Consider the following 12586-nt stretch of genomic DNA (forward strand, 5'->3'; position numbering starts at 1 on the left):
TCCCATGGAGCAGCTCACAGGCAGTGAAGTTCAAAAGAATGGATGTAATAAAAATTTGACAGTGCCATCTAGTGTTTTAGCAACTGATGTGCACAATCACCAAAATAAAACTGCAAAATTTAAATACTCGGAGAGTGTAAATCATAATTCATTGTCAACCTGTGGGTTATTTTAAGAATTTCAGAATTTGCCCCTGTATTTTCCTTAGTGCTACAATAAATCAGAATGATTTTGTAAGAAATATAAGATATCAAAGAAGATATAAAAAATAAATTACTACTCTCTCTATTTTACTTTTGGCCCATTATTAGACTGACTGGGAATATGGCCCAGCCTTTTTTTTCTGCTGTTGTCTTTATATAAAGGGTCAGGTTGCCCATGAAATGTATTTTTCCTTCAGAATGTCCATCCACTGTTATATTTCAGTCATCGCATTGTGATAGGCTTTTGACATGCAAGTATTAATATTCATATAGACAGGCATAGATGTCCTTCTTTTGGATTATGTCAACAACTTTTAATCACAATCTGAGGGTCCCTGAGAATATGTGAAATAATTTTATAGCCACTGATTGAAAATGACTACTGTTGTGTTTTCAGGTTCAGTGCAGGTGAGATATAACCTGGGAGGTCTGAAGGAGCCTTTTGCTATAGATGTGGACCAGCGTAACCTGGCCAATGGACAGCCTCATAGCATCAACATGTCTCGTGTCAATAGAAGCATCATCATCCAGGTACAGACCACATACATGTATAGACACTGTTGTACATATTTTTGGCTCATCTTAAGTTCATAATTTCAAGTAAACCTAGAGGATTGGCTGCTATATGCCCACATAAAACACTAAAGTCACGAGTACATAATCACATAAGCCCAGCCAGTGTTAGCTTGATAGCTTGGAAAAAGTCAGAGGGGAGAGGCAGTGTCCTGTTCTGTCTGCTGTTGTGATGAAACTGCTTGTCCTCTGCCACTGTTAATCCACTGCCAGTAGACAGCATGAGAGTAGCAACAGAGAGAACGCATTGATCTGTGTGTGTTGCTGTTATGGGTGCATGCTGGTGTGTGATTGTGGCTCCATGTATGTGAGCATGCATGCTAGTATTTAAGGGTGTCTGGAGTAAAGTGACAGTGTACATGTCTGTGGATGTGCTTGTGCTGTGATAGTTAAGGTTAGGTTAAGGGTCTAAGGAATGCCTTATGTCAATGTATGTCCTCACAAAGATAGAAGTATGTGTGTGTCTGTGAGTGTGAGTGTCCTCCTGAGTGTGGTGCAGCTAAAAAGCTTAGTGTAGATCAATACAGCCAAGCATCAGTCAGTAGCTGTCAAGGATGGAGTAAGAATTTAGCTAAACTATTACAGACTTTGTTCTGAGATAAAAAAAATTTAAAAAAAGGCCATATTTGGCTGCAAGTGGGAGTTTAAGGAGGACTCTAAAATGATGGCAAACATCTGCACATGTATATTAATCACACTATATGTTCACCCATGGAGCGCCCACAAGCATTAACTAGAGTCACGTTGTCCCATACCTTGTGTAAAACTGCTGAACTGTGTGTAGAGCTACGTTTGTATTTGTGTAAGTTGATTGTTTCTAATATACCACCTATTTTCTTACATTCTGCTCTGTTTGTTCTCTAAGGACTGTAATGTTTATATACCTGGCAGGCATCAATGAAGTTTAATCTTACCTTATCAACTATATCATCTTGTTTCAAGCATCTAAATGCATTACTTTTCACCCATTAAGTAAGTCGATTGATTTAGCAGCATAATTGGAAAAAAAAAAAAAAAACAGAAATATGAAGAGAATGAGGGGCATCTAACCACTGCACTGTATTTCCACATTAGAATAGATTATGGCCACACTGGCCAAGGTGCTGCCCTCACTACTTACACGTGCAAATGAAGCCCCTTTTACTGTTGCTTTCTTTAAGGTAAATTGAAATGTTGATCAGAGTGGATCATGTATGCTTGTAAACCTGTCATTGCATCTCGTCTTTGTTCCTCTATTTCACTCTCTCGCTAAATGTACATTGAGCAATGAACTCATCCACACTAGGTTCTCATCACCTTCACTTAAACGCTACAGTGGAAAATCCTGACAGTAAGAAAATTAAACTGAAACATCTTCTGGAAATCGTCCTCATTTTCTGAGCAAATGACATCCTGCTGCTGCTGATCACACCAGTGGGAGCACTTCAACATAGTGAATCCCTTTTTACTGGTTTAGAAAATGATTGGAGCAACTGTAAGATTCTCTGCTCATCACTCACACACACACACACACACACACATTCGCACTAGGTCTTTCACAAGTTGTGCTCGGTTGTGTCCAGACTGACAATATCAATGTTCAACCCAGTGTTCGGTGTGTGACTGAACTCTTAACTATCAAATGTGTGTACCCGCTTGCCACTCCCCATGTGCCCAGGCTGTGTACCCTAAATAACAGTCTTTAGTATAATGTCCCTAAATGATACATTCAACACTTAAACTTTTAAGCGTGTTAAGAGAATTAAGAGGAACACTGGTGGGCATGATGTGGTAATTTGGATTAAAGAAGAAAATAAATCAGTAATGGAACTGTAGGGGAGGGATTTTGAGAAAAAAACTGATTAAATTTATACATAGGGCGTTAAAAAACTATACCCTGAAGGTGTGTTAATGAAGATAACTTTGATGAGAAAAACTTTTTCATGTTGTCTTACTGCCTGAGGGCTCTTTTTAAGGTACAAACATTAGCACTTAGTATCCATGCAAAAACAGATGTGGACATGCATACCAACAGAAATGCATGCACAAGTGAGATCTTGTCAGGTCAACTCACTACAAAGGCTTCACAGTGCTATACTACAAAATCAATATTATTCAGTCTAATTCCTCTAGCCATTCAACTTTACTCCTTGTATTTCTTGTTACCTCACACCATCTAATTTTCCACATACCCCTGGGCTTTTAGTAAAAGTTTATTTACTTCAAGCTAGCAACCATGACTGTAACTCACACTCACAGTAATGAGATTCAAGGAACAGAACATATTTTGCTTGGGAGGATGACAACAACAGGAGAAACCCTGAACACTAGGCAGTAAATAGGTAGCACCAACAGGATGTGTTAGTCCGTTTATTTAATTCTAAACAGAAGCATACAGACAATAGGTATTAATTATAAAACAGCAATTTGTCTTGCTGCTGATGCAACAATGTTAATAAAAAAAATAACATTTTTTGCATTTCCCAGAAGGTCTGGATTCAGGAGGAAAGGGCATGTTTTGATGCTAGATGTGTAAATCGTGAGTCACCTTGTTCACTTTGTTCCCAAGTGGTTACACCTCCTTTCAAATGCACTTCAGCACATACAGCAACAAATGAATACATCATTGGTTATGTGCCCAGAACATTCAGCAGTGATTTGGTGTATTTTCAGTACCATATATTCAACTCATTACAGTTCCATCCACAACTAGCCTATATAAACACTATTTTAGGTTCATACAGTAGCACAGCAGCATTAATGACAGAGTTATCAGTTTGTGATTTTTTAGAAGCTTTTAACATGGAAGCGACGTGCTGTGCATTAAGGCCATGCTGGCTGCAGCACTGTCTCATCAATGAGGCACTCCACCGCTAAAAGCAGCAGATTCATGCTTCATGCTGATGCTTAGCTGTATTGATCTGTGTCAAAGGGCCTTTAGGAGTGTTAGTTCTATTTTAAGATTCATTGTTAAAGACTTGTTTGCACATGTACTTGAAAACCTGTATTTTTAAGTTGTGCTAATTCAACATAAAGCTGCTATAACTGACATTTGTATATTGGATTACATGACTAAAGGGCTGCAAGTTATCTCCCACCTCTATGGTTCATCAGTATATTAATATCAGTTAGTATTATATCCCTTGTTGACTGCCACTGGCCAATCTGAAAAAAAAACTTTCACAGATGTGTGGCTGATGTTCATCTGTGTCACATCAATTTTTCACTGACTAGATGTTTTGTTGGTTATTTGTGCTCTGACTCAGACAACAGTAGTCTGTCTTTCTCTAAAATCTTCAAGGTTGTGGCTGTATACATTCTTGAGCTACTGGCTGGTGACAGCCCTGACATCAGTTTTACAGCTGATATACAGAGTTCAGATGCTAGTCCTATGAGCATGCTTATCCTGAATGCACAGTGGTTGACAAAGATTTTAGCTTGATACAGTGTTGCACTCAGGGGTTCTTGTGCTCCAACTCTGAAATTTATTTGAGAAAATGTTTGCAACATGGATGGCAGCACAGTGGCTTAGTGGTTAGCACTGTTGCCTCACAGCAAGAAGGGCCCGGGTTCACAGTCCATCAAGAACCTTTCTGCTGGGAGCCTGCATGTTCTCCAAAATCAGGTTGATTGGTGACTCTAAATTGCCCATAGGAGTGAGTGTGAGTGTGTGAGGTTGTTTGTCTCTATGTGGCCCTGTGATGGACTGGTGACCTGTCCAGGGTGGACCCCTGCCTTTCACCCAAAGAGAGCTGGGATAGGCTCCAGCAGATCCCTGTGACCCTGGTTGGGAATAAGCAGGTATAGATGATGGATGGATGGTTTGAAACATGGAGAATTAACTACTCCAAAAGTGAACAATGTCATTAAAGATAATGCCAGACATATGACAAAAGTTATGACGGATATTGGTTTGGTCTGGCTGGATGTGCACAATGATATTTTGAGCCAGTGCATCATCTTAAATGTGTTGGCCATTGGCCGAAAGATAGTTGGACCCTTTAAATACATCCTACTCATGTCTTTAGACTGCTCAGATCCAGATGGAGTTAAAACCAAAAAGGCTACAGCAAAATACTGCCATTTGATGCTGTGGTAAATTCTACATGATGGAAAGCCTCCAGGAACAAAACTATGCACTTGCTACTTATGTCACAGATTACATTCACTCTGCAAATGAGGATTACATGGAAACTTTATTACAGTCCTGTCCCCATTTGAACAACTGACAGGAGAAGTCAGCTAATCAGAGGCATTGTTTGTTATTTTCATCCCCTCACTGAAAGCCTGGAGACGTCTTTTAAGCCAGCCTGTTTAAGCAAGGAGGCTGATGCAGACCACAGTGTTAAAAAACAAAGACAATATAATTAGAAGCCGTAAACAAACACTTAGTCAATTGAAGTCTGATCGTATTTTCTGCATTGCATGCTCACAAGATCCCATTAGCACCCCCAAAGAAAAAAAGTGCACAAACGGCTGAGGCACAGTCCGTTGTTAGAGGAGACTCTTGTGGAAAGTCAAGGACATGGGCATCGCAGTAATTACGTGGTTTCTTTGCAGATGCCCCCAATCCCAGAAATGAGAAGCCAATGTTGCAGAAGTAATCAACCCTGTTTTTCAGTACAGGCACAAATGGTGACACCCATGTGCTCTATGCACCTGCACAGACAATGAGCAGTTGTTCTGTTGGGTGTCTCACATTTTAGATGAGAAGAGAAACAGATTGAGCTGCAATAAGGCAGTGATGCTTATTTTTGTAAAGAAAAACATGCATCTTAGTAAAATGTACCAGTGATTTTATTTTTTATTTACTATTCAGAAGAGAAGGCCCACTGTATGAAAAGATTCTTACGGAAAGGCCATTTTTTGTTTTGTAAAGATGTCCATGTTTCAGTGATATCCCTGTTTATGTGTATGTATGTTTTATTTCACATGTAACTGATGTTCATATTGCCTTTACATCAACGTTTATGTCCAGTTAATGGATGTATCACAAAAAGATGTTTTGTTTAGCTGGTGAAAATGCTTCTGTTTGAACCAGTAGTTGCATAGCAGGCTAAAAAGGCTTTTTTGCAACCAGAATCTGTCAGGAGAAAGAAGGTTAGAATAAGGGTTGTTTTGGAAATTCGTCTGTTTGAATTTGTGGACATTCAAACATAGTGTAATGAAGGTATAAAAGGTTCAATTTCAGTTTATGAAGAATTTATTTGTTTTTCTGGCCAAAAAACAGCTTTTATACAGAATCTGTCCCATGTCTGGGTTTGCCGTCTCCCTCAGAGACATTGAACCCATGATAGCATGATGAATGTCTTTCAAACCAGCCGTCCTGTCACAGGGCCTGTCACCGATGTCCTGCAGCAGTGAGGTTTTTACAAGGACAGGTTACTAGCCTGCCCCCAGCCCCTGCAACCCCTGCTATTCCAAGGTGGTCCCCTATCCAAGTTTAAGTGTGAAGTGGCATCTACTGTTATTATTGTACACAGAATTTCAAAGTTGGTACATGCCTCTTAAAAATGTCAGTCTTGTTTCCCAAGCAATCTAAAAATTAGTAAGCACAGGCATGATAGTCATTTTAAAACCTCTCAGTGATGGTGGTTTGCCAAATGTTTTCTTGTCATAATTAGAGCTTCAGTCACTCATTAAGTTCTTTGAAATGCCATCCATCCACCAACAGCATTTACAGAGTGCCATAAAATGTGGCTTATCTATATGCTGAAATGCTTAAATAATTGCTTTTCAATATTGAAATTGTATTATAATGGTCAGAAATGTACACTTGCTAATTACACAGTTTCAAATTGGATCACAAATTACTGCATTTGCATTAAAGCATAAAATGCCCAATTTTGTCATAGTGGGCCATTTGTAATTTAACCAGCCCATTATTATTGTGCTTACATGCTCATCAGAAGCCCTGCTTTCATTGGAGATGTAGCAATGAATAAGAGAGAGATATGAACCAGATGCAATAAAAGGAAGTTATTCTAGTGAGCCCACCAGTGAATCAGAATCAGTTTCCAGGGTTGAGTGTTTACTTGAGGCTGTTACAACGACTGTAAATCTTGGAGATATTTAAACGTGTATGTTTATTTTAAAGACACAGCAAGGCACACATGAGAAGACAAGTAGGTCTGTGGTAATTGAAATCTGAGAAAAGGGGGGAGCAGTAGAGATGGAGAACCAAAGAAAAAGAGTGACGTAGGTAGGAGGGTTGAAAGAAAAAAGATAATGTCTTTATGAAGGCAGGAAGGCATGGACTTGGATGTGCATATAAAACCTGCTGTACATACAGGCATACAGAGTTCAGGGAATTAAGCACGTGTTCGGTTTTTAAGCAGTCGGTGAGGTCTTGTCAGGTTAGCTTGCTATCAAAGGTACAACAGGGCAAGATCAAAAAAAGTTCTCATCTCTCTATATCTGGTTTCCCTTTCTCTCAACCTCTTGTACACTGTGAGGATTTAGAGATGAAAGTGAGGAGTCCCTTCAGGCATCAGACATCTCATCTCTGATTTCTTCCTCTCCTCTCAGCACCACCAGCAATCGTTGCTGTGGTTGGGGTTAGTTATGTGAATGGTTAGCTCTAGTTGTGATTGGACAAGAATAATTCAGTAGTTCACCTCATAATAACGTTAAACTATATATTCGGGTGAACCAAGAAATTCAGCATTTGTTGGCACTCAGCCTCTCTAATGTTTAAACGGTGATGGGAGTGTTTCTGTCCCTCTGATATCATTAAGGAAACAGAGCTTCAACCAAAGCAAAAAGCTCTCAGTGTACTGTAAAGTCTGCGTATATACTGCACATTGGCCAAATTAGATGCTCTTTGAGCACATAGTTAGAGAAATGGATTTCACCCATTGTTAATTTTCTCTTCATTTAACCCCTGATTACATTGCTTATGTAAGCTTTATGTAACCTAAGAGGCAGCAACGGCACTTAAAGGAGAAAACTGTGTTGTCTAAATGATGCAGTCTAAAACAAAAGGATCACAATAATTGTGGTTGTAATTGACAAAGTTTGGTAAAATGAGGTTTTTCCCTGGCTATCTTCCTCTGTGGACCTTTTTGTGAGGGTTTGAGATTCCGACCAGCTTCACTGGCTGTGCAGCCAATTTGTTTTCTCAGATAAAAGTAAATAAGCTGAGTGCAATTTAATTGTGCCCCATTATCCCACCCTCCAGTCACTGTGGAAAACAAAACCCACACAATGCTCCACTGAGACCAGGCTTTTGAAAAGAATCAAATTAGGATATGCTGTGTGTGTGTGTGTGTGTGTGTGTGTGTGTGTGTGTGTGTGTGTGTGTGTGTGTGTGTGTGTGTGTGTGTGCGCGTGTGTGCACGCATGTTTGTGCGTGTGTCTGGAGAGGTAGGCAGTAGAAGGAATTTCTGTTTGAAACGGCTTTACTGAGTCAAACCTGTAAACAAGAACATCCACACACACACAAAACCTCTGACCTATATTCATTTCCTGGAGACTTAACCGTAACCAATACTTACCTAACCCTGATCCATCCATTTTCTATACACGATTATTCCTTAACCAGGGCCAAGGAGATCTGCTGGTGCTCCCAGCTGCTCCCAGCTGTCTTTGGGTGAAAGGCAGGGGTCCACCCTGGACAGGTCACCAGTCCATCACAGGGCCACATAGAGACAAACAACCTCACACACTCACACTCACTCCTATGGGCAATTTAGAGTCACCAATCAACCTGACATACATGTTTTTGGACTGTGGGAGGAAACCAGAGTACCTGGAGGAAACCCACACAAGCACAGGGAGAAAGGCCAGGTTGCGAATCCATGACCTTCTTGCTGTGAGGCAACAGTGCTAACCACTCATCCACCATTTTGCCCCCTGGCCCACATACTAACCTTAAACCATCACACCACAAAATCAGCATCTAGTCCTTACACAAAAGGCAGAGTCCCTAGAATGTCAGTGTGCAAACGGGTTTTGGGTCCACATTGTGAGGAATGGCAGGCAAGCACATACAGTACACACATCATTTTCAGCCCTTTGGTGACAGTCCAGCTCAGCTCCCAGCGAACAGTCCAGGACAGCTATTCAGTACATCAGTGGAATAAATTTCCAGTAAAACACACAATAACAAAACTCATTGTTTCCCTCTGTCTTTGGTCGCTGGTATGATTTCTAGAGACCGGTTTAAGCTGAGATACAGTTCTCCTGTGGGCACAGAGAAAGAAGGATGGAGGAGGGTTTTTTTTTCAGGGACACACAAAAACTAATTTGTGGAGTTGAAATGATCATCGTCAACACCACCGGCTGCAGCCTTTAAGCTAATTAGAAACTTCAGTGAAACAGCAATAAAAAGTTAATTATATTGCAGGGATATTAAAGTTTTGTATTCCCTCCCTCCATCAACTTCTCTGGTCTCACATCCCCAATGATGCTCTTCTTTGTAAACACATTGCTTCTTCTCTCTCGGTTTTAAGTTCTTTAAAAGGCTTTGAACCCACTGCAGACTAGAAATAGCAAATTTTTAATTAATGTGGTGTCATTTGTCTTTACTCCTGGTGAAAAGCTGTGTTTGTTTGTAGGATCATTATGGAAGTTTGAAGTCAGTTATGACTAGCTCGACTAAACAAAAAGCTTTACAAAAACAACGTTTTCTTTAATCATTTGGTCTGAGCTTTTGGAGTGTTTTTCTATATTTAGGTTCTCCCAGTTAATATAGTTTACACAGAATGTTTAGAGAAAGACGGTAGGGGGGTTATTTTGAGGCTAAGCAGACGTTTTCTGGTTCTGGATAGGTTTTTTTGCATATGACTTCAACCCCTGCAATCCATACTGTGTCAAACATATTTATAAAAACTAGCCTGAAATATATATAGTTTCAGTCAAATTCCAAATGATGCTATATCTTAACATCCTAATCTGTTGATTCTAAGACATGAAGTAAATGCTCTTAAAGGCAGGAATAGATAATATTAGAATTATAGATAGCTTATGTTAATTAATATCAATTGGACTGTCTTTGATTATTATTCATGGGACTATTATGAAGCATTGCTTAGTGATTTCATCTTTGCTGGCCATCACTGGCATTTTCACACCACAAGAGGGAGCCGCTGAGCTTCTGAGTCTGTTGTTTAATTACTTCACTCTGCTTGACAGCAACAAATTACCATCTTTTCTGCATCATCTTGTGTACGTCTCTAAAAGTGTGGGTGCATGTCCTAGAATGGTTTTTAAAAGCTATGGTCATCAGTCTTAGAGGCAGAATTGCTTTAAAATGCATTCTTATAATATGTGATTCTTATTATATATATCTAAAATATGTTATCTCTCCCATTGTTTCAGTTGGACCATTACCCTCCAGCCACGTACACCCTCCCAGAAGCCTCAGACACACAGTTCAACTTGGTCAAGACGCTGTTCTTGGGCAAAGTCTATGGTGAGTGTGTAAACTCATTAACCCCTTTTCTGCTCACATCTATGAGAATTCCCTTTATCGTTTTCACTCTGTGCATAATCTTATATGTATCCTTTCTACATCAGTTCATGCTCATTATGAATATTGTCTAGGAACATTGTTTATAAGTGTGTAATCTTCCTGACATTCTTTTTAAGTATGTATAAGTGGGGAGTCAGATTCATGTTATTGCTGCCACAAGAAAGACTTTCAGAAAAGTTAAACATCAGTGCTGTTTTTAAAGTGTTTCTGGTTTATGTGGGTTTACCTTGCATTTGGGTGGCACAGTAGGGAAGTGGTTAGCCCTGTTGCTTCACAGCATGATGGTAAGTCTGTTTCACAAGGTTGCTTTCTGTGTGGATTATTCATGTTCTCACCATGAGTTTTCTGCATGCTCCAACAGTCCAGACACATGTAGTTTGGGGTTAGGTTAACTTCTGACTCTAAATTGCTAGAAGGTGTTAATGTGAGTATGAATGTTTGTCTGTCTATGTGTCAGCCCTCTGTCTGGTGATCTGTCCTGGGTGTATCTCTGCCTCTCACCCATTGTCAGCTGGCTCCAGCACCCCTAAGACCTTATATCCCTAGGATAAGGGATTTAGGGAATGGATGTGCTGCCTACAAGTGAAACATTGGCCTTCAAGACACCTTGAATGTTGCAATGTGTTTTGCTGTAATATTTATGTTCTTTATGTATATGTTGATCTATACATGTTATATAGCTCTATCTAAGATCATTTTAAATACATTAATGTAATTTAATGAGCACTATAAAAACAATTAAGCCTCATTCACTCTGATGCAATAAACACAGTGTGATTACACATTTCAACCACTAGAGAATGCCAGTGGACTGCAGAGCTTTATGCCAGCTGCATTCATCTCTGCCAGTATGGGTGTGCATGCTGATTTCTGGCTGGTTCCGTAAAAAAAAAAAAAACAGAAAAAAAAACAATAAAATAAAACGTCCTTGATATTTGGTAGATTTACACAGCCATTCCCTCAGCACTTGACCAGTTGAGAATAAATAAGCTGACCGTTGTGTTTGCATCAAACACTAAGCATGAAGTTATGTAACTAATTCAAATCTGATTTGTGACCTTGTACCCCTCTTTTTCAGTGGATTAATTAACACTCTAGGTCTTACCAAAGCCCCCACATCATTTGCCAGAGTGCTTTAGACAATATTAGGTGTAATTATTAATAGACAAGTACTTTAACCTATAAGGTTTGTTTAAGTGGCAGCTGAGGTTAATGGCTTGATTTTCATTAGTTTCTTTAATCACTCATTGTATCTGATGGAGGATTGTTTCTCATATTACACATTACATACACATTTATTCTTTTCTCTACTACTCTTCTCTCTTCCGTTCATCTCTCGTCATCTCATTTGTCCTCTACCTCAAGTGCTGACAAAGTGAGTCAGATTGAAATAATGGCTGACTTCTGGTACCAGCCAGAATTATTGACTGCTGCACACACCACAAGAGCCTCTGGGAATACAACACCAACACACATCTACACACACACAAACATGCCAGCATGTACAAGCATGCACAAACCACAGCCATCTGTCTTTACCCAACTAACACAGTACAGATGCTTCAAGGACAAACAGGACTAAGTCACCTCATATGCCAAAAACTGTCCCACCTCATAAAACCATTCCCTCACATACAGTGTTACAAATTACATATCACCACACTCACTGTTGTAGGATGTAAAATTTCAACTTTATAGTGCACATCATAACAGAAATATACATATCAACAGCAAGGGAAAATGGGATAATGAGTTTGAAAGAGACAGAACAATGACAGAAATATTGTGATCAGAAAGACAGAGAAAAAAAAAGCAGTGACAACAAAAGCAGGCTTTGATTTTACACACCAGATTTGTCCCACTTCCGTGTTGTCAGCAGAGACAAGAGAGGCTGTCACACAGTTGAGCTACCAGATTCTGTATTTCTGGGAGACAGAGACTCTGTGTTTGGTACATCGAACACAAACACACACATTGGCCAGAAGGGTGGCCAGCGGTAGTACGGGCCCTCCCTGAAATCTGAATGGCCACCCCGTACAAATTACCGGAAACTCTGTATGAAGTTCATTTTAACATATGTTTTGTGACACAAGCTAGAAAATGGGACATTGAGTCAGGAGATAAGATTAAAACAGCTATAAAGACAAATACAAAACAAACGCTAATGGACTGCAAACTGTGCTATTGTTAATGCACTGCCATTCTTGTTCAGGGTCTGTTCCTCTCAATCCCACATTGAGGAGGGTGAGAGAGTATCAGGAGATGATCCAGGGGCTGAGTGAGAAGGATGCCTGAAAACAAAGCTAGGAAAACTGACCTCAGCCAACCTTGAGCTTGTCACCAACAAAACGCATCT

The 12586-nt window shown here is 39.8% G+C and overlaps 1 protein-coding gene across 1 annotated transcript in view; it reads left to right on the forward strand.

Annotated features, from left to right (window-relative positions):
* The window catches only part of cntnap2a (contactin associated protein 2a), a 333364-nt gene that overhangs the window by 308130 nt on the left and 12648 nt on the right, over nucleotides 1–12586 (forward strand). The window contains exons 23-24 of the mRNA XM_026292263.2: nucleotides 601–734; nucleotides 10077–10170. Of these exons, the coding sequence (XP_026148048.1) occupies nucleotides 601–734; nucleotides 10077–10170 (228 nt within the window). The remainder of the gene's footprint in view (nucleotides 1–600; nucleotides 735–10076; nucleotides 10171–12586) is intronic.

The sequence above is a fragment of the Mastacembelus armatus genome, chromosome 20, assembly GCF_900324485.2.
Source record: "Mastacembelus armatus chromosome 20, fMasArm1.2, whole genome shotgun sequence".
NCBI lineage: Eukaryota > Metazoa > Chordata > Actinopteri > Synbranchiformes > Mastacembelidae > Mastacembelus > Mastacembelus armatus.